This window comes from Acomys minous (genome assembly GCF_964271855.1).
Source record: "Acomys minous genome assembly, chromosome: 13".
Classification (NCBI taxonomy): Eukaryota; Metazoa; Chordata; class Mammalia; order Rodentia; family Muridae; genus Acomys; species Acomys minous.
Genome location: NC_140495.1, coordinates 13,565,160 through 13,586,165, shown reverse-complemented (window position 1 = coordinate 13,586,165; position 21,006 = coordinate 13,565,160). Strand labels below are relative to the sequence as shown.

The window sequence follows — 21,006 nt, the reverse complement described above, 5'->3', positions numbered from 1 at the left end:
GGCGTCAACGCGACGTGCGGCGGGACAGGCGGAGTGGGGGCGGCGCCGAGCGCGGCGGCGGCAGCGGCAAGCGGCAGCGGCGGCGCGGGAGGCGGGGAGGCGGGGAGGCGCGGCGCGCGCGGAGGACAGCGGCTGACGGCGGCATGCGGCGGCTCTTGCTGCCCACCGTGGGCTGAGGCGGCCGCAAACCGGCGGCAGGCGCGGCGGCCGGGCAAGCCGAGGGCGCAGCCAAGCCGCGCGCACCGCGCACGGCGGCCGGGGCTCCGCGCAATGGGCCGAGCTGGAGGCGGGGGCCCGGGTCGGGGGCCACCGCCAGCGCTGCTGCTTCTGGGGGCCACGCTGGTGCTCACCGCTGGGGCCGTGCCGGGTAGGTACCCACCGCGACCGCAGCCGAGATCCCAGCCAGCCCTCGCGCCCCACCCCGTGCCAGGGTCTCGCTGGCTTCAGGTCCAGGTGGAGTCCCCAAGCCATGACAAGGGGGCGGGGCACTGCCTAGCCTGCAGTCCGGGACTCAGGCGGGAAAGGGGAGGAGAAGAGGACATATGGGGGGTGGGGGTGGGGGATACACAGGCCAGCGGGGAGCAGCCGGTAGCCTGAGTGCAGACAGCAGGGTGGGCTAGGGTGGGGGTGGGGTCTTGATGTAGGGGCGGGGTCTGAAACGGGGGCGGGGCCTAGGTGAGATTTGTAGACGGGGGCGGGGTCCAGATGAGGCAAGGATGAGCTGGAGTTGGGGGGACTACCCTGACCTCAGCTCTCAGACTGCGGGTGCTATCTGGGGCGGGAAACCATAGATAGGCAAGGTGTATTTCCCCAGTTAAGGAGGCGGACTCAGGGGCGGACCTTAAAAATGGGGCGTGGGCTTAGAAACCGAAGCAGTGTCCCAGGGTGGACCCAGGTCTACTGGATCTCGCTCAGAGCCTCTCACCCCCATGCGTCACCTTGACACCCTGCCCCTCGGCCTCCCTCCCACAGCACGGGAAGCAGGCAGTGCGATCGAGGCTGAAGAGCTGGTGAGGAGCACCCTTGCATGGGAGCCGCGTGCCAATGACACGCGGGAGGAAGCCAGCCTGCCAGCAGCTGGGGAAGATGAGACCTCGTGGACAGCGCCCGGCAGTGAGCTGGCCGCGGTGGGCCCTGGGGTCGGGCCAGAGGAGGCATTGGAGGCATCCGCTGCAGTGACTGGCACTGCCTGGCTAGAGGCAGATAGCCCAGGCCTGGGTGGAGTGACTGCGGAAGCTGGCAGTGGCGACACCCAGACCCTTCCAGCTACGCTCCAGTCGCCTGATGAGGCCCTTGGGTCGTCTACAATGCCCCCTGCCATGCCTGAGGCTACTGAAGCTAGTGGACCTCCCTCCCCCACTACCCATGATAAGCCTAGCCCAGGCCCTGGACTCCCTAAGGAGGACCCCTTGGAGGTTTCGCTGAACCTGGGAAGCAGCACACTTGACCCTCGAGGGCCAGAGCCCACTTACCCCCTCCAAGGCACTCTAGAGACCCAACCAGCCTCAGACATAATTGACATCGACTACTTTGAAGGATTGGATAGTGAGGATCGTGGTGCAGACATGGGCAGCTTCCCGGGGTCACCAGGAACCTCAGAGAGTCACCCTGATGCTGAAGGAGAGACCCCTTCCTGGAGCCTGCTTGACATATATGATGACTTCACCCCCTTTGATGAGTCTGATTTCTACCCTACCACATCCTTCTATGATGATTTGGAAGAGGAGGAAGAGGAAGAGGAGGAGGATAAAGATGCAGTGGGAGGCAGAGACCTAGAAGATGAAAATGACCTTCTCCTGCCCTCTCAAAAGCCTGGTGTGGGGCCTGGGACAGGACAGCCCACTGGTCGGTGGCATGCTGTTCCTCCACAGCATACTCTGGGGATGGGCCCTGGCAGCAGCATCTCTCTCAGGCCCCGCCCTGGAGATCCAGGCAGGGACCTGGCTTCAGGCGAAAATGGCACAGAGTGCCGAGTTGGCTTCGTCAGGCACAATGGCTCCTGCCGGTCAGTGTGCGACCTCTTCCCAAGTTACTGTCACAATGGCGGCCAATGCTACCTGGTGGAGAACATAGGGGCTTTCTGCAGGTAAGAAAGGGACAGATGTTCAGGTAAAACAGTGCCTGAGCAGTGTAGATGGGACAGACTCGGCATGAGGGACAAGTGATAGGTACAACTTCCCAGAGGAGGTACAGTGGTCCCAGGATTCCCAGGTCTGCTAAGAACCAGGCATGGTGGTTCGCACCTGTAGCTGGAGAGGTTGAGGCAAAAACAATTGTGAATCCAAAGCCAACGTGGGGCTACACAGTCTCAAAAAGAAAAAGAAAAAAAAAAAAGCTTTTTGTGATCTTGCTGCCAGGACAAGTTTCTCTAGAAGTGAAGGGATTTCTCCAAGGGCTTTGGAAAGCAGCCATGCAAAAAAAAAAAGGGGGGGGGCATGAGGGGGAGAGCAGGCCTGGACCCTGCTGGAAAGTTAAGATGGCTGGGAGCTCTCCTGCCAGACCAGAGAGCTCAGTGTCTCTGAAGTGGGTGTGGGTCTGTAAGGTCAAAGTGCACCTCCAGGACAGCCCAGGAGCTGCCACACACACAGGTGAAGTCAAGCCGCATCTTTTCAGAAAGCCTTGATGGTAGGCAATATTTCTGATTTTTGAGTGGTGGTTTTCTTCCATTGGTGATTACCTTTTTTTTTTTCCTTTTTTTTTTTTTTGAGATTAAGTCTATAATGTTTTGAAAGATAAGAATTTAGAGATTCTTAAGGACATTCACTGTCTAAAGCCACCATCTCGCACCTCAGCAGTAATTCCTCAATCACCTCACCTCTGGGAATGGCCTCACAGGGAGAGAGCTAGCTGACAGCACAGCTTCTGTGAGAGGATCCTCAGGCGAGGGCAGTCTGGGCTGTTCTTTAAGAAGTGGAGAAGAGGGCCGGGCGTGGTGGCGCACACCTTTAATCCCAGCACTCGGGAGGCAGAGGCAGGTGGATCACTGTGAGTTCGAGGCCAACCTGGTCTACAAAGTGAGTCCAGGACAGTCAAGGCTACACAGAGAAACCCTGTCTCGAAAAACCAAAAAAAAAAAAAAAAAGAAGTGAAGAAGAGCCAAGCATGGTAGCGCACGCCCGTAATCCCAGCACTTGGGAGGCAGAGGCAGGCAGAACTCTGTGAGTTTGAGGCCAGCCTGGTCTACAAAGGGAGTCCAGGACAGAGAAACCTCTGTCTCAGAAAAACCAAAAGAAAAAAAAAAAAAAAGAAGAAGAAGTGGAGAAGGGCACAGTCTTGTTCTCACTGGGCCTTTTCTTGTTGGTTTGGGGTTTGTTTGTTTTTCTTTCCTTTAATTTTTTTTTTAATCTTTTTATGGTTTTTTCGAGACAGAGTCTCTCTGTGTAGCCTTGACTGTCCTGGACTCACTTTGTAGACCAGGCTGTCCTCGAACTCACAGTGATCCGCCTTGCCTCTGCCTCCCAAGTGCTGGGATTAAAGGCCTGTGCCACCACTGCCAGGCATATTTATTTGTTTTTTTTTTCAAAACAATGTTTCTCTGTGTAGCCTGGCTATGCTGAAACTCACCCTGTTAGACCAGGCTGGCCACAACCACAGAAATCCGCCTGCTTAGTCCTCCCCAAGTGCTGGGACCAAAGGCATGTGCTACCACTGTGGGCCTTTTCTCCCCTCATTTTTGTTTATGTTTATTTGTTTATTTTGAAACAAGGTCTCACTATATTGTCCTAGCTGGCCTGGAACTCACAGAGATCCACTTGTCTGACTCCAAGTGCTGAGCTTTCGGTGTACACCACCATGCCCAGCCAGCCCTTGTTGTTTTTTAAAGATAGGGTCTTATGTAGTCTAGGCTGACCTTGAACTCCCTGTGTAGCCAAGGATAGCCTTGAGCTCCTGAACTCCCCCTGGCCCCCACTTCTACCTCCCAAGTGGCAGTGCCTGAGCCACACCCAGCTATGGCTCAGGGTCTCAATGTTTCTTTTTGTTCTCTTAGGAAGTGCTTGAGGGTTAGTTGTGGCACCTTGGCAGGGAAGCTGAGTTCCAGTTCTGTCTGTCATTTCCTAGATGGTCATGGCTCTAGGATCATCCATATAGGATGTGACTGCACAGCTCTGGTCAGAGTTGTCCAGCCATTCCTCCGTGGTGACGATGGAGGACCATATTAACTAAGGCCTGTGATGCCAGCACTTGCGAGGCAAATGCAGAAGAAACAGCAGTTCAAGGCTAGCCTCAGCTACATAGTGAGTTTGAAGCCACCCTGGGCTAACTGAGATTCCTGCCTCAAAAAAAAAATTGTGTTGGTATTAGAAAGAACTTTTCAGTTAGTTAAAAACCTACCAAAAATGTGAAAGACCCTGCGAGTTTGTTCTATCTTTAGTCTGGGGAACTGTATGTAGTGATGACTTCAGGCTGAGAACAGCAGTCTCTGCACATCCGTCTTTCATCCTACTGGAGGCCTGACATTTTTACCTTCAAAGTGAGCCTCCCACCACACTGAAATCTGGAGGCCTGTCTTTGGAGAGCTGTGGAAGCGCCCAGAACCTCCTGGTGCTCTCAGGGACTTCTCCAGTAGTCTGCACTGCTAAAGTCTCTACCCGCTGCTTTCCCCAACAGGGGGCCTTCTCCACATGGCCCGTGCCAACCCCCCTTGCTCAGCTTCCGTCCCGAGCTCACACGCAGACCTCCCTACCCAGGCTCCTCTTCAGCTTTGCACCCCCAGGCCCGGAGGCTGCTCCCAAACTGTTTTACATTCCACTCACAGGAGACTGCTGAGTCTTTCGTTGCAGACTGCAGCACGCCTTTGTCTCCGTCACCCTGACCCACCGCAGGGAGAGGATCTGAGCTATGGCAGAACTTTTCTAGAACACTGGGTGAGAGGGCCCCCTCGTAGAGGGGGTCTGCATTCCCTGGCAACCTTTAACGGGTCATCTGTACCTCCTATTGCAGAGAGATTCGGTTGGAAAGCAGAAATTCCTTATTAGGCACATCTCCCCACCCTGCTCTGGGTGTGAGGTAGCCATTTCGCCAGCGCGTAATTTCCTCATGCCTGCGCCCCTTTCTCTGATCTGTCATTCACCCGAGGTTCAAGTCCTCCCTCCTTTGCCTGCCTCTGTATCCTTCCACATCTCTTCTTTGAAGCAGCCTGGTTCCCATGGAAACAGCAATGTCATTGGAAGAGTTGGAGCCTGGGAATGTCCCCAAGGGCAAGAGAAAGTCACTCAACAAAAGGATGAAAACCCATCCCCAGGGTTGATTCTCACTATGCTGGCGGGGTAGTTCTCACAGTCCCAAGAAGGTTTAGGGGCAGAACCTTTGAGGCTGTAGGGGACAGAGAAGAATAGCCACCCACCTCTGTGTGTCTGTCAGGTCCTTACTTTTCAGTGTCATGTGAACTAGATGGGACAGAGGCTGCCGTGTGCAAAGCAGGCCCCGGTACTTTTTTTTTTTTTTTTTTTTTTTTTTTTTTTTTTGGTTTTTTGAGACAGGGTTTCTCTGTGTAGCCTCGGCTGTCCTAGACTCACTTTGTAGACCAGGCTGGCCTCGAACCCACAGCGATCCGCCTGCCTCTGCCTCCCGAGTGCTGGGATTAAAGGCCTGTGCCACCACCACGCCCTGCCCAGGTCCCAGTATTTCACCTTGAATCACATCACTATCCATCTTTCACCCAGAGCCAGGGCAGGGCAGCATTCGGGGAATCCCTGCAAAGCAAAAGGCCAGAATTCTGTTACCACCCTTGTCACTTACTAGTCATGTAACTTAGAGATTTCCCTTCAATTTCTCTGCTTTTCTTACCTCACTTATATCACTGGCTTTGGAGTCCCTGTCCCATCTCATAGCACAGCTGTAAAGTCAGGGTGGAGATAGTGATGGCATCTGCTTAGACTGAGGATGCCGCAGTCCTGTAGTCTATTGAGTTGGGTGGTGTTGTATCAGAGTCCAGTTTTTTGCTGTGGCTACAACCGCCATCCCCATCCCCTGAGTCCCTCTGTGTCGTTGTAGGTGCAACACTCAAGACTACATCTGGCACAAGGGCATGCGCTGTGAGTCCATCGTCACCGACTTCCAGGTGATGTGCGTGGCTGTCGGCTCGGCTGCTCTCGTGCTGCTCCTTCTGTTCATGATGACCGTGTTCTTTGCCAAGAAGCTCTATCTGCTCAAGACTGAGAATACCAAGCTGCGGAGGACCAAGTAAGCCTGAACGCTGCGGCCTCTGTCAGCCAAGGCACTTCCCCCCAACCCCCTCCCCGCCCAGGCTGTTCCCAGAGGCTGCCTGGCACCTGTTCTTTAGCCCCTTTGGCTCACCCGAGTTTATTTATTCATGCATAGAGTGTGCCAGGTGAGGCCCTGGCCCCTATGCCTCTCAGCCACGTCCCAGAACCTACAACCCAGGAAAGAGAGTGGTAAAGAAAAGGCTACCAGCATAGACCATGTCCCTAAGTACATTACTGCACTCACCCACCCTGCCTGCCTACACGTGCTTCCCTGGTCTTTGATACCCAGTGACCAGTGCAAGGATTTTACTCACAAAACAGTATGGAGTAACACCAGCCCCTTCAAATCTGCTGTCATTTTAATATGGGCCCCTCCCCCTCAGTGGATGCCGAGGAGAGAGATGCTAGCGCCACACTGCTTTGCTTTTTCAAGGCTTCCCCCTGGGGCTAAGCAGTTAGCTCAGTTGATAGGCTGCTTGCTTCCAATGCTCAATGCTACCATTTGATCCCTTGCACTACACAAACAGGGTGTGGCAGTATGTCCCCATGCTCAGGAAAAGTGGAAGCCAGAGGATCAGAAGTTCACAGCCAGCTGGGCGTGGTGGCGCACGCCTTTAATCCCAGCACTCGGGAGGCAGAGGCAGGTGGATCACTGTGGGTTCAAGGCCAACCTGGTCTACAAGTCTAGGACAGCCAAGGCTACACAGAGAAACTCTGTCTCGAAAAACAAACAAACAATCCTCAGCTGCATAGGGAGGTTGAGGCTAGCCTGAGCTATATGAGACCCCTTCTCAAAAAATAAATAAACAGTAAAATAATATGAAGGCTCTCCCCTGGAGAGTCTCCTAGTCACTGTCCTTTCTCACCCTGTGAGCGTGTGTGCACTAGTCTGCAACAGTCCCTTGGCTCATTGTCCACCTTCACCCTTTAGGAGTGATCCATTTTGCTCTTAATTAGTTGTGCCTGCTTTACACACATGCGTGTAGGCTCACCACACTTGCGTGCGTACACCACACAAACGCTGGTCAACCCTGTTCCAAACAGAATAGAACTTAGCAGCGATGAGCGGTCAGAGTTGACATCCTGTACTGTGTATGTTAAGGACCACACAGGAATCCAGGGGCTCGCCAGCTGTGCCAGTTGTGCATCTGAGAACTGGCCCATAGTTAAGTCCACACTGGACACTCAAGTGTGACCTTATGCACTAAGGAAAGAGCTTTCTAACCACTAAAAGCAAAGTGGAAAACATTATAAAAGTGTTACAGGGGTCTCAAAAGGAGACTAGCCCTCTGCTTCCTCAGGACCCAAGAGAACGTGTGTGGCACTGGCCTCACTTTCCTTTCATCATCTTCCACTATGAATGCCGCTGGCCTGAGAGTCCCTCCAGAGAGAGTGAGAAGGACTTTCCCTGGGTCCTGAGTAAAGACATGCAGTACACAGACAGTGGCAGCCCTGTGACCTTCCGGCTAACGGCCATGGGGCTGAAAGGGCCCCTCCTGTATTGTCCCTGTGCATCGAGGCAGGGACATAAATCTGTGCACGTGATCATTCCGCAGGGACACGAGCCAGGACCCTTGGCTCCACATTCCATGGCTACAGGAAGACAATGGATGTTCAGGGAGCCAGGACACAGGGCTGCATCAGTCAGGGCAGCTGTTGGTGGTGGGTGCTGAGAAAACGAGCTATTGCCCAGAGGTTGCCACCCAGCCCTGCAGATAGTGCGACGTTTATTGACTCCAGCACACATATTTCTTCTCACATATTAGCATCTCTGAAATTGGATTGTGTCTTACAATTGCTGGCATCGTGCAATCGCTGTTGGCCAGATGGTTGTCTTGATGCAGTTGTAATTGCCTGGCATGCACAAACACGGTCATAGCTGTTCATATCACTGGCAGTTCTTTAAAGTCCCAGCGTGCTTCTTTGAGTATAAAAATCCCAAGGGATAAGGAAGTATTGGGTCAGTTTAAGTGGCTGAAGTTTGTCCCCAGTGGCAAGTCTAGTCCTATTGTGGCTGGCTCTCTCCATGGTGTAATACGGTATTTGACTGTGACACTGACACGTCACTGGTATGATTTTGCCATAACCACTTGACTTACATTTTCTCTTCTTTCTTCTGTCCTTCCAGCAAATTCCGGACCCCATCTGAGCTCCACAATGATAACTTCTCCCTCTCCACCATTGCTGAGGGCTCTCATCCAAATGTAAGGAAACTTTGCGACACCCCCTGTGTCTCCTCCCCCCATGCCCGTGCCTTGGCTCACTATGATAACATTGTCTGTCAGGTAACTTGTCTTCTTCACATCTCCCTTTTTGCATGCCCCTCCCCCTGCCCCTGCCCCTCCCTCTGCCCCTTGCCCCTCCCTCTCCCTGTCCCTGCCCCTACCCCCTGCCCCTCCCCCTCCCTCTCCCCTGGCCCTCCCCTTCCCCTTCCTCCTGCTCCTGCCCTGCCCTCTACCCCTGCTCCTGTCCCTCCCCCTGCCCTCTGCCCCTGCTCCTGCCCCTGCCCCTCCCCCTGCCTCTACCCCTTCCTCTGCCCTTCCCCCTGCCCCTGCCCCTGCCCCTTGCCCTCTCTCAGAGTAGGAAGTCTCCAGACAGCTTAGAGCAACCCAGTGGGGCAGGGAAGCAGGGACAGGCTGAGTTACAGGTGCTGGAGTCTCCTAGAACAGCTCATAATTTAAAGCTCTACCTGTGCTTTGGAAGTCAGCTCATTATTGAATTTTACCTCACATTGCTGGGGAATGTCCAGGTGATCGCTGTGCAAGTGAGGATTGCCCCTTTGGGTAGATAGAGAAGCTTGCCACTCCTTGGCGCTTTCCGAGGCCCTAGCGGCTAGCAGACTTACACACTCTCTTAGGGCGCAGGTGAGCACAGACACTGTTAGAATTATTAGTCTGGGGACAGTTCTGATGGGGGGGGGGCGTTGCTTTTGTGTTGGTAAGACAGACACTTGCTATGTAACTGACCAACACTGGGTTTTCACTGGATCCCCTTACCTCCCAATCCCTAAAACTGTAAGGACAAGCTACCGCCCTGACTGATGGTCTTATGTAGCCCAGGCTGGCCTTGAACTTTCTGTGGAGCCTACGATGGGTTTGGACTCTTAATCCTGCCACCTCTGTCTCCTAAATGCTGTGGTTATAGGTGTGTGCACCACACCTGGCTTCTGATTCTGTTCTTAGAAGGGTACATTTATTTTACCTGTTGAAACCCACCAACAAGGCCAGAGCAACAGTAGCCATGCCCTGAAGACACTGACTAGCGGGCCAGCCTGAGCAATGCAATACTGCATACTTTTGGGGAATCTTTTTTGTTGGTGGTGGTGATGTTTTTCTCCATGTATAGCCCTGGCTTTCCAGGAACTCACTATGTAGCCCAGACTGGCCTCAAACTCAGAGATTCACTTGCCTCTGCCTCTGCCTCCGAGAGTCCTAGGATTAAAGGTGTACACCACCATGCCTGGCTGGACCTACATGGGGCAGCAGATGTGACCAATATGGAGTTACTGCCGCCCACTGGTTGCTCCTGCCTAACAGTGCAAAAACGCCCTCAGGAAGGTTTGCTTCTTCTGGCAGCTTCACAGCCACTGACTCCTTTCCTTTCTGGAAGGGACAGTGAGGAAACAGCTCCTCCTAGAGTTGCAGTCTGCGTGAGCCTGTGGGAGAGCAGCTGGGCTCTGCGTAGAGTTCATAGCTCAGAGATCTGGCTCTGAAAACAGAGCAGAGAGCAGGTCAGCTGCCTTGGACCCTGCCTACAAAGGGACTGTGGGGCTGGTTGACACAGCAGTTGGGCCAGCCCTCAGGGAAGTGGCAGGGCCAGGCTGTGGTAGTCTCCTGGCTCCTCTTGGCTCCTGAAGGTAATTTTCCTCTGAAGAATAACACCAGAGATCAGCCTGTGGCCCCAACATGCACACCACATGTACACGCATACTCACATGCACTTTCACCCAGGAGTGTGTCTTCTCTCTGCACGTACATGGGTACATGTATGTCATCTCATTGCGGAAGGCAGAGGATAGCTTGAGGTAGTTCTTTTCTGCCACTTTGTGAGTTCCAGAGATCAAACTCAGCCCGTCAGGCTTGGCAGCAATCACTTACCCACAGCGCCCTCTTCCAAGCCCAGTTTTATATATTTTAACAGAGAGGTCATTCTTTTTATAGAAGTTAAAGTAAGGCCAGGTGTGGTGGCACACGCCTTTAATCCCAGCACTTGGGACACAGAGGCAAGTGGATCGCTGTGAGTTCGAGGCCAGACTGGTCTACAAAGTGAGTCTAGGACAGCCAAGGCTACACAGAGAGACCCTGTCTCAACACCCCCCCCCCACAAAAGTTAAAGTAGAGTGAGTTGGTCATCTTCCTACGTGTTCTAATAACTCCTCTGTCATACTCTGAAAAGATTATAAATTTTAAAGTCTCTGCTGCTTTGAGCAGCATCAGTTCCTGGTGACTTTGCCAGTGTCCCCCTCCTTCCTCCGCTCCTCTGAGCTAAGGAGAGGCTTTATATCCTGCGCCACAGGTTCAGCCTCTGTGGCTGAGCAGCCCTCCCTGAAGACAACCATCAGGGAGGTTGGAGGACGCATGGGAAGGTCCAAGTTCACCTTTGACTAAAGTCACCTGAGTCCCACAGGCAGACTGCCCAGCCCTCAGCTGCCCCTAAGCAAAGGGGACACCTGGGTCCTGAGGGGATTCCCAGGGGTAGTTCTGTTTTTCTGTTTTTTCCTCACGACACCCCCCACCAGCACTTTTGTCTCCTGCTTAAGTCTCTCCTGCTTTCCAGATTGTCCTTCCCCTTAGAGGTTTGCATCTGAGGCAGACCTGAGCCCACATTACCCCTGGGCTTAGAGTGCCATATGGCTGGGGTGGTGCACTGGCAACAGGGGGTCCACAGTGGTTCTCGGGATGGGTGCCAAGTATCTGTCCTGTTCCCTCATGGCCAGGTGCATCTGCCAAGTCAAAGACAGATGGGCCCGCCTGCTGCGGCTTCAGTGACCTTGGCTTAACCCGATCAGCTCTGGGGAGACAGTTGGGCTGAAGGACCCCCCATCTTGGGTTAGATACTCCCTCCCCTGCCCTCTTGGCAGGAGGTTTGTAGCTTGTTCAAGATACCTGTTTGGCTTCCTTGCTCCATACATTTTAGGATCTGCTTTTCCCACCCCTGGCCCAGAAGACAGTTTTCTCTGTAGCTTAGAATGCCTTTGAATTCTCTGTCTTCCTGCCCTGGCCCTCCAAGTAGCTGGGATCACAGGCCTGAGTCACCAGGACTGGCTGGCAGTCCCTGAGAACCTTGGGGGTGGTTTCCCCGCCTTTGTGACTTTAGAGCTCTGAAAGTTACCCGTGGCACCTTTTCCTCCACGTGCCCTGAAGAGCATGCAGTGAGCATGAGAGGGGCTCTGGAGAAGAGGAAAGGTGACTATCGGCCCTACTGTGCTTTCCTGGGCTTTTGAGACCATCCTACCTTTTTTGGGGGGGAGGTGAGTTGGTGCGCGGGAAGGGTCTCCTGCACTCTGAGTAAGCTCTCTACCAACTGAGCTATATCTCCTGCCCCTGCCTTGAACACTGCAAGTGCCTAAAGCATGAATGAGCATTATGTGGTAGCTCAGACCTGTAATTCCAGTACATGGCGAGAGGTCAGCCTGGGCTACATTGTAAGACCTATCTCAAAAACTTAAAAAAGAAAAAATGAGTAGACAAGCAAAAAATAAGAACTGATTTTAGGGGCTAGGCGTGGTGGCACACTCCTTTAATCCCAGCACTCGGGAGGCAGAGGCAGGTGGATTGCTGTGAGTTCGAGGCCAGCCTGGTCTACAAAGTAAGTCCAGGACAGCCAAGGCTACACAAAGAAACCCTGTCTCAAGAAAACAAACAAACAAACCAAAATAAATAAATAAATAAAAAGTATATTTGTGGGCTAAAGAAATGGCTCAGAGGTTAAGACCGCTGACCGCTCTTCCAGAGGCCTTGAGTTCAATTCCCAGCAACCACATGGTGGCTCACAACCATCTATAATGTGATCTGATGCCCTCTTCTGGCCTGTCGGTGTACATGTAGGCAGAACACTGTATACATAATAACAAATATATAAATTCTAAAATAATAAAAAAAAGGATATTTGTGCCAGCCAGTAGTGGCACATACCTGTAATCCCAGCCCTTGGCAGGCAGAGCCAGGTGGACCTCTGAGTTGAGGCCAGCCTGGTCTACACAGCAAGCTCCAAGACAGCCAGAGCTACCCTGTCTTGAGAAACTAAAAAAGAAAATAAAAAGCCTATATGTATGTACATGTGTGACTTTATGTGCACCATGGGCTTGCCTGGTCCTGGAGAGGCCAAAGAGTGTGGGATCCTCTGGAACTGAATGCCCTGGGTGCTGGGAACTGAACCTGGGTCCTCTGGGAGAAACAGTAAGCGCTCCTGACCACTGAGGTGCCTCCGCAGCCCATCTCTTCCTTCTTGATGAACACAGAGGCGAGGCAAGGCGGAGGCACTTAGAGAGAAGCTGGTACTGAGGACTCACAGGAACCCCTCGTCCCCTTTTTGGGAAGGAATGTGACAGGAGCCGTCTGAGAGCTCTGGATGTGGAGTCAGGGGCCTGTGCTGGGATGGGCTTCCTGTAAGCCCTTAACGGGCAAGTGCAGCTCAGGGTCAGGGGCCTGTGCTGGGATGCGCTTCCTGTAAGCCCTTAACGGGCAAATGCAGCTCAGGGTCAGGGGCCTGTGCTGGGCACAGGTGTCCCTGCAGCGTGGGGTTTGAACCACCTGCTGGAATGTGGGCCGACACAGAACACAGGAGATGCTGAGGCCACTCTGGGCGGGCTGGGGCTCAGATTGAGCGAGCACCTTCTGAGTTATGTCCCCAGCAGGTACAGTCCTGATGGCCTGAGGCCCACACATCTTTAGCTTCTAACCGTAGACTCGGCTATGCCCCACCGGGGATAGTGACTGGCAAGCCTTCTTCCCTCACCAGGGCTTCTTGTGAGAACAGTTTATCTACAAAAGACTTTGGGTTTTTACTCAAGTATTAAAGAACTTATTTCTCGGGCTGGAAAGACAGCTCAGGGGTTAAGAACACTTGCTGCCTTTACAGAAGACCCATGTTCTGTTCTCTGGCACCCACACCGAGCAGCTCACAGCTGCCATTAACTTTAGTTTCAGGGGAACCTGAGGCCTCTGACCTTTGCAGGCACCTCCACTCAGGTACACACACACACACACACACACACACACACACACACACACACACACACCTAAATAAAATTAATAAAATAAATCTTTACTGGGAAACTATAAAAAAAGAAATAGCCAGGTATGGTAGTGTACACCTTTAATGCCAGCACTAGGGAAGTAGAAGCGGTCAGATCTTTGGGAATTTGAGACTAGCCTGGTCTACATGATGAGTTCCAGGCCAGCAAGAGTAAGACCCTGCCTGTAAATAAATAGATAGATGGATGGATGGGCCAGTTTCTTCCTCATCTCGCTTTGTGAGAAAAGATGAGTGGCCTGATATAAAATTATTCATAATCTGATTACTTAGTACAGGCTGGTCTTGAACTTGCCTTGTAGCCAAGGCTAGCTCCGAGAGTCTGACTTTTGTGCCTCCACCTCCTTAGTGCTGAGATTTCCTGTGAACTTCTTGTCAAGGCCCCTGCTTTCAAGATGGTGACCGCCCCTCATCCGCTCAGCCTCTTCCGGCGCATTTCGGTCTTAGCTCTCTTTGCCTCGCCATGCTCTCATGCTGCTAGGAAAGCATGCCGTGATTGCTTTGGCCCTGTTGTCTTTCTTCCCGACAATCCCCTCCAACTCTCTCCTCTTCCAGGACGACTCCAATGCTCCCCACAAAATCCAGGAGGCTCTCAAGTCCTGCCTGAAGGAGGAAGAGTCCTTTAACATCCAGAACTCCATGTCACCCAAACTTGAGGGTGGCAAAGGTGACCAGGATGACTTGGAGGTGAACTGTCTCCAGAATAACCTAACCTGAGACCCAGCGAGCGAGCTAACGGGAGGAGAGGAGAGGGGGGTGGGGGAGGGGAGGACCATTGTCTCCTCTCGTGCAGAGTCGGCTTCTCGTAACCATTTGTTAAGCTTTTCTTTTTCTGATCTCATGGCATGCTCTGATGTGTTTTGTAGGAAGGGGGAAACACTTAAAATAAGCAAAGAAACCGAGCAGGATTGCATATGTCGGATCGTTTGTCTGTGCTGTCTGTACATTGCTTCTGCAGCTGTGATTTCTAAACCTCTGCTGTATTCAACTGACTTTTTTTTTTTCTTTTTTGTACTTTGACCCACCTTTTTTTGGAATACCAGTTAAAAAAAAAAACAACCAAGGTTCTTGAAATAAAACTTTTTAAAAAGCTGTCCACTTTCTTAGTGTCCTGATGTCTTCTGCTGCTCAGTGTTGTCAGTTCTGAGTTCCTTCCTTCATGGAAGGTGTATGTCTAAAAATGTTTGAAATCAGATTGGGGCTGGATATATTTGCAGAGGACCAGGGTTCAGTACCTAGTCCCCACCTTTCTCCCTATTCTCCCCTAAAAGGCTCACAATTATCTGTAACTCAGGTTCCACAAGATTGGATGCCCTCTTCCAGCACCAGCCATCTATATGGTGCGCATACATGCATGCAAGCACAATGTTTATACACATAAAATACCTTGGAAGGCAGAGGTAGAGGTAGGTGGATTGTTGTGAGTTCGAGGCCAGCGTGGGCTACAAAAGAGAGTCTAGGACAGCCAAAGTTATACAGAGAAACTCTGTCTTGAAAAACAAAACAAAGGGGGCTGGAGAGATGGCTTAGAAGTTAAGAGCACCGTCTGCTCTTCCGAAGGTCCCGAGTTCAATTCCCAGCACCCACATGGTGGCTCACAGCCACCTGTAATGAGATCTGGTGCCTTCTTGTGGTGGGCAGGCACACGTGTGGGCAGAATACTGTGTAAATAATAAATAAATCTTAAAAAAAAAAAGAAAGAAAAACAAAACAAAACAAAAATCTTGGCAATAGTGATGCAACATTTTAGGCTACCATAGCAAACAGGACAGACGTGCCGTGAACAACAGGAGTGCATTTTTCACAGTTCTGAGGGATGGAGGTGCCAAAAGGATTGGTTTCTGCTGAGGCCTCTTTTCCTGGCTTGCCAACACCTGTGTGCTCTGCATCCTCACTGGACCATCTTGAGAAACACTCGAGGAAAGAGAGTGGAGGACAAGACCGTTCTCCAAGCCAAACAGCCACCATTTTAGGAGTTCAGCTGTATTCGTTCACAAAAGACCATCCCAGTTGAGCTAATTGACTGTTTATATCCAAGAGAGGCCCAGCTGCTCCTTGCTGCCTGCTGTGTGCAACTCTGCCCTAAATTGCACAGGGCCTCAGGGAGAGCCTCGAGGAGGGGCTAGAGCGTTGACATGGGGTGGGGAGCAGAGGCTTCATCCTTGCCAGCATGGGGAGTCACAGTTCCTGCTGAGGATCCTGCAGTCTTTGAGGGGGACGCACCCACACTCCAGAAGGCAACGCTTGCACTTGTGGTCTGTAGGTAAGCCCGATAAACTCACTGCTTTTCCCAAAGTGACCTTTGAAGGAACTGTGCCTTTGTTGGTCTTTGGGGCCTTAGGAGGGACAGACATGGCTTCCCTCTTCCCCTGGAAGGAATGTTAGCAGCAGAGGGAAATGTCACTCATCTTCCTGTTGTCTTTGTTTTTTTGGCTTTTGAGATAGGGTCTCCTGTAGAATCCTGCTAAGGTTGGCTTTGAACTCTTGATCTTCCCATGGGGCTGGGATTACAGGGGTGTCAAGCACACCCGCCTCTTCCTGTTCTTTTAAAAACAGACTACTGGAGTGGGACGTCGTGGCACACACCTTTAATCCCAGCGCTTGGGAGGCAGAGGTAGGCAGATCGCTCTAAGTTCAAGGCTGGCCTGGTCTACAAAGCTAGTCCAGGACAACCAAGGCTACACAGAGAAACCCTGTCTCGAAAAACCAAAAATAAATAAATAAATAAATAAATAAATGAATAAATAAATAAAAAACTACTAGAACAGGGCTCTCTCTGAACCTGGCATTTGACCTAACTAGCTCCTCAAAGGATTTTCTCCCATCACTTTGGAGGTTGAGGGTTCAATATATGACCTTTTAGGGGGAGGGGAGCAATTTAATCAATTATACTCTGTCTCATCTACTCTAAAGACCATGTATAGCCGTGTATAGTGGTGCACGCCTTTGATCTCAGCACTCAGGAGGCAGAAGCAGATGGATCTCTGTGAATTCCAGGCCAGGCTGGTCTACATAGTGAGTTCCAGGACAGCCAGGGGTACATACTGAGACCCTGACTCAAAAAAAAAAAAAATAAATTAAAATTAAAAAAAGAGGCCGGGCATGGTAGCACAGGTCTTTAATCCCAGCACTTGGGAGGCAGGTGGATTGATATGAGTTCAAGGCCAGCCTGGTCTACAAAGTGAGTCCAAGACAGCCAAGGCTACACAGTGAAACTCTGTCTCAAAAAAACAAAACAAAACAAAAGTTGAGGTTGGTGGATAAAGTGCTTGCTGCACAAACATAAAGACCTGAGTTCGGATCCCTAGCACGTATGTAAAAAGGCAGGCATGTTGGTGCTTTTGTATCCCCAGGGCTGAGGAGACAGAGTCCCAGGGGCAAAGTGGCCAGGCGGTCTTGCAGGATACAGTGAGTTCCAGGCTCCCTAAGAGACCCTGTCTTAAAAACCAAGGTGAGGAGGGACTGAGGAGACCCCATTATCTCTGCCTGGGGAACAAGTGAGTGTGTCAGGGGAACAGGTGGGTGTGTCAGGGGAACAGGTGGGTGTGTCAGGGGAACAGGTGGGTGTGTCAGGGGAACAGGTGAGTGTGTCAGGGGAACAGGTGAGTGTGTCAGGGGAACAGGTGGGTGTGTCAGGGGAACAGGTGAGTGTGTCAGGGGAACAGGTGGGTGTGTCAGGGGAACAGGTGGGTGTGTCAGGGGAACAGGTGGGTGTGTCAGGGGAACAGGTGAGTGTGTCAGGGGAACAAGTGAGTGTGTCAGGGGAACAGGTGTGTGTGCCCATACACTCATGGACACACCACACACGCAGAGAAAGACCTGAGAAACAGACCCGAATAGCACAGCGCATCTGGCAGTAAAACAGACATGTGGGAAGAATTCAGGCAAGAAAGTGGGCTTGGAAGGGCAGTGAGGCGGCTAAGTGGGTAAAAGGTGTTTGCTATCAAGCCAGTCAGTCTGAGTCTGACTTAGAACCAACTCCTGTGAGCTATTTTCTGATTTCAGCAAGTGCTGACATGCACACACACTCTTTAAAAACATAGATAATAAAGTAGACTTTGAAGAAGAGACATTCTCTCAGAGTGAAACAAAAGAAGACAGTCTCCAAGGCAGAGGTGAGCCACTGGGCAAGGTGTATGCAGATTGGGTGGGAAGTAGGAATTGGGTTTGGTGACCTGAACAGGGCAAAGACTCAGGCGTCGCAGAGCTGAGCGGTCAGATTTGTTTCCTAAGCAGTTAACTGGAGGCCAGACTCCAGGCCCAGGCCTGTAATCCAGCTACTTGGCAAGCAGAAGGTGAGGGTCACTCTGTCAAGAGCTTCCTGAACGCAGGGACAGCCTGTGCAGCTTAGTGAGAGCCTCTCGGTCTCAGTGAAAAGTGAAAGGGGCTCAGCACTGAGGAGGCAGAGGCAGGCGGATCATTGTGAGTTCGAGGCCAGCCTAGTCTATAAAGTGAGCCCAGGACAGCCAAGACTACACAGAGAAACCCTGTCTCAAAAACAAAACAAAACAAAACAAACAAACAAAAAAGGGAAACCGGGGATGCAGCTCAGCACTGGGCCTCACAAGACCCTGGGTTCTGTCCCAAACTCTTCAAAACCTGAGGATGGAATGAGTGAAGCCCGCTGAAAATGGGTTATAACAATTCAAGCACTGGACGTAGATGAGTTTGAAAGAGAGGACACTTAAATTAAACAAGCTTACTGACAAGTGGGGGAATTTTCTAGAACATACTGCCTGTGTTCAATTCCATCCAGCAACTGGAAGTGTGTTTCTGTTGCTACTTCTGGCTACTTTCTTGGTTTCTCTTGTCAGGTACATTTTTAAATTTTTTCTATTTGCTTCTGTTTGATCTTGTTCAGTATCTTTATTTTGAGACAGGGTCTCATGTAGCCCAGGCTGGACTAGAACTCCCGATTGCAGGGCTGGGGATGCCACTGATGGAATGCTTTTCTATCGGACACAAAGTACCGGGTGCAATTCTAAACACTCGTGAGCTAGGTGTGTCAGGTCCTTATTATCCTAGCAGGAAACAGGAGGGATCCACAGTAGGCTCAGAAATTCAAAGTCATCCTAAGCTACATAGTGAGTCAGCCTGGGCTACAGGAGACCTTTTCTCACAATAAATACTAAACAACAGAAACAAGTACAAGGAAATCAGTATGCACTAGCACACTTAGCCTTATTATTCTTTTTAATCTCATGATGGACATTGTATTTGAAAAACTGGTGAGAACAGCTTCAGACCTGGGAAGGAACCTTCCTGACACTTTGGTCACTCCTGTGAGGTAGCCAGTGTTTGCTAAGCCACTGAAGCTAATCAGAAATGCAAGGCTGGGTACCTTTGGTAACTCTTCAACCTTCAGGGTTTGTACTCTGGGGTCACCGCCTGAAACTGACAGACACTTTCGACCAGCACTCCACCTTTGGTAGACCCTGGATACAACCGCTGATCCCTACCACCCTACAAGACTTTCAGAAACCCTGTGGGTTATGCCAGCCACCTTATGACCTACACAGCAGGCAAGTGTCACCTGAGCTCACACAGCTCTGATGGCTGGCTCACCTGTCTGTGTTCCTGTCCTCTCTGGATGTCCGCAGCACCCTGTTTGCTCTTCGATGTTTGTCTGCTTGTTTGGGTTTCGAGGAAGAGGGGGTCCAACTACCTGGTCTCCTAGTGACCGACAGAAGCCCTGTGTTCCCAGCTTGAACCCCTGCCCCATGGAGTTCCGTCAAGTCTGTTGCTTTCTGCCGGACAGCTCTGTGTATTGCATGTGGCAATTTCTTGACCGTATTTCTTATCTAATGGGGGGAGGGGCAGTGATGTGGCTTGTGTGGGACCCACTAGAATATTCTCTGAACCAGAAGAACTTCCCTTTGAGGATAAACACCTCTGAACTCTTTCACAAAGGAACCAGTTGATGAAGGGGGATTATACGTAAAAGAACCTTGAGAATCAAAATCCAGACTCTGTAAGTATTGTGTTTTGTTGTGCTTTTCCCACGGCCATATTAGGAAACGTGTCTCAAAGACCTGGCTGTGTCCTCCGGAGGGCCAGGAAAACCCAGACTGAAGTGTGAGCAGGAAACAGTAGAAGCCTGTTCAGGAGGGTCACCACACGCTGCCAGGAGTCTGTGTGGCAAAGAAGGGACTGAGGGCTGGAGTCGGATGTGTTGATTTCTATCTGCGCCTGCTTTCTTTCCTGCCGGGGGGTTTTTGTGTTGCTCCGTGATTGTGATCCACAGGGTGGCCAGCACCCTCTCTGGGGACCCTAGCTGCCCCCCACCCCGTACAGAGGTTCCTTAATTCTGGGGACCGCCCCTCCTCACCCTGGCATTTTCAGACAGCGTGCTCTTCTCTCTGCTCTCTCCATCCCACACTGGATCTTGTCCTGAATCTTTCTGTAAGAAAAGGCCAGGGCCAGGGAGCTGACTCACCAGGTAATAGAGCTTCCTGAAGGAGCCCAGCAACCGGGTTCAATTCCCAAAACCCACACTAAGGTGGAAGTAGGGAACCAGCTCCCCAGGGAGTTGTCCTCTGGCCCCCATACATGTGTTGGAGCAAGCAGCACGGTTGCCCCATGTGTACCATGGACACATACAAGCACACAATAAAATAATAGTAAAAAAAATAACAACAACAATAGTTTTGTTTTGTTTTTTTGGTTTTTTGAGACAAGGTCTCTCTGTGTAGCCTTGGCTGTCCTGGAGTCACTTTGTAGACCAGACTGGCCTTGAACTCACAGCGATCTGCCTGCCTCTGCCTCCCAAGTGCTGGGATTACAGGCGTGCGCCACCACGCCCAGCTGTTGTTTTGTTTTGTTTATTTGAGACAGGATTTCTCTGTGTATTCGTAGCTTCCTGGACTCACAGTGATCTGCCTGCCTCTGCCTCCTGAGTGCTGGGATTAAAGGTGTGTGCCACCACGCCTGCATGCATGTCTGTTCAGTATGTGCATGCCTAGTGTCTTTGGAGGCTTGGAGAGGGTGTGGGATCCCCTAGGACTAGAGTTACAGACAGCTGTGAGCTGCCATATGGGTGCTGGGAATTGAACCCAGATCCTTTGAAAGAGCAGCCAGTGCTTTTAACCACCAAACCATCTCTCCAGCCCCAATAGAGTCTTAGTTTAGTGAAAATATTAGCAGGTAGTAGAAAAGAGGAAAAGAGGGAGCTTGTGAACCATTCAATGTGGCTGCTGGGGACCCAGCTCCATTCCTCGGCAAGAGCACTTAGCCACTGAGCCACATCTCCCCAGGCTGGGACTGTATTAGAGGAAGTACCTGCGGGGTGCGATTTGAAGGGTCTGCCTTTCTCCCTTCTCCACCCCCCCCCCGCCCCCCGCCCTTCCACCATGCTTCTCTGCTTCTGTCTCATCACAGACCAGAAACTATGGAGCCAGCTGGTCATGGACTAGCAGCTCTGAAACCATGACCCAAAGTATATGTTCCTTTCAAAAAGTTGTTTTGTGGCTGCTCATTCATGTGTGCACGTGTGTGTTGAATCTGGGTATTTTCGATTGTTTCTCCCCAACCCCTCTCCTTTTTTTTT

General features: G+C 51.5%; 1 protein-coding gene across 2 annotated transcripts; it reads left to right on the top strand.

Moving 5' to 3' along the window:
• Window positions 1–136: 136 nt before the first annotated feature.
• On the top strand, window positions 137–14,554 carry CSPG5 (chondroitin sulfate proteoglycan 5). Of its 2 annotated transcripts, none has more exons than XM_084755118.1 (5): window positions 137–367; window positions 973–2,086; window positions 5,995–6,183; window positions 8,335–8,410; window positions 14,016–14,554. In XM_084755118.1, exons 1-5 carry the CDS (start codon window positions 271–273, stop codon window positions 14,175–14,177), a joined length of 1,638 nt encoding a protein of 545 aa, XP_084611244.1. In that variant the 5' UTR covers window positions 137–270; the 3' UTR covers window positions 14,178–14,554. The 2 variants fall into 2 exon arrangements, with proteins under 2 accessions (XP_084611244.1, XP_084611243.1); XM_084755117.1 differs by having other exon boundaries at window positions 8,335–8,491.
• The last annotated feature ends 6,452 nt before the right edge of the window (window positions 14,555–21,006 follow it).

What these genes read in the sequence shown, in the direction of transcription:
- CSPG5 (XM_084755117.1), top strand. Translation starts at nt 271, where the DNA reads ATGGGCCGAGCTGGAGGCGGGGGCCCGGGTCGGGGGCCACCGCCAGCG. An exon ending in AACATAGGGGCTTTCTGCAG is followed by an intron (nt 2,087 to 5,994) that starts GTAAGAAAGGGA and finishes GTGTCGTTGTAG; the next exon opens with GTGCAACACTCAAGACTACA. An exon ending in ATGATAACATTGTCTGTCAG is followed by an intron (nt 8,492 to 14,015) that starts GTAACTTGTCTT and finishes CTCCTCTTCCAG; the next exon opens with GACGACTCCAATGCTCCCCA.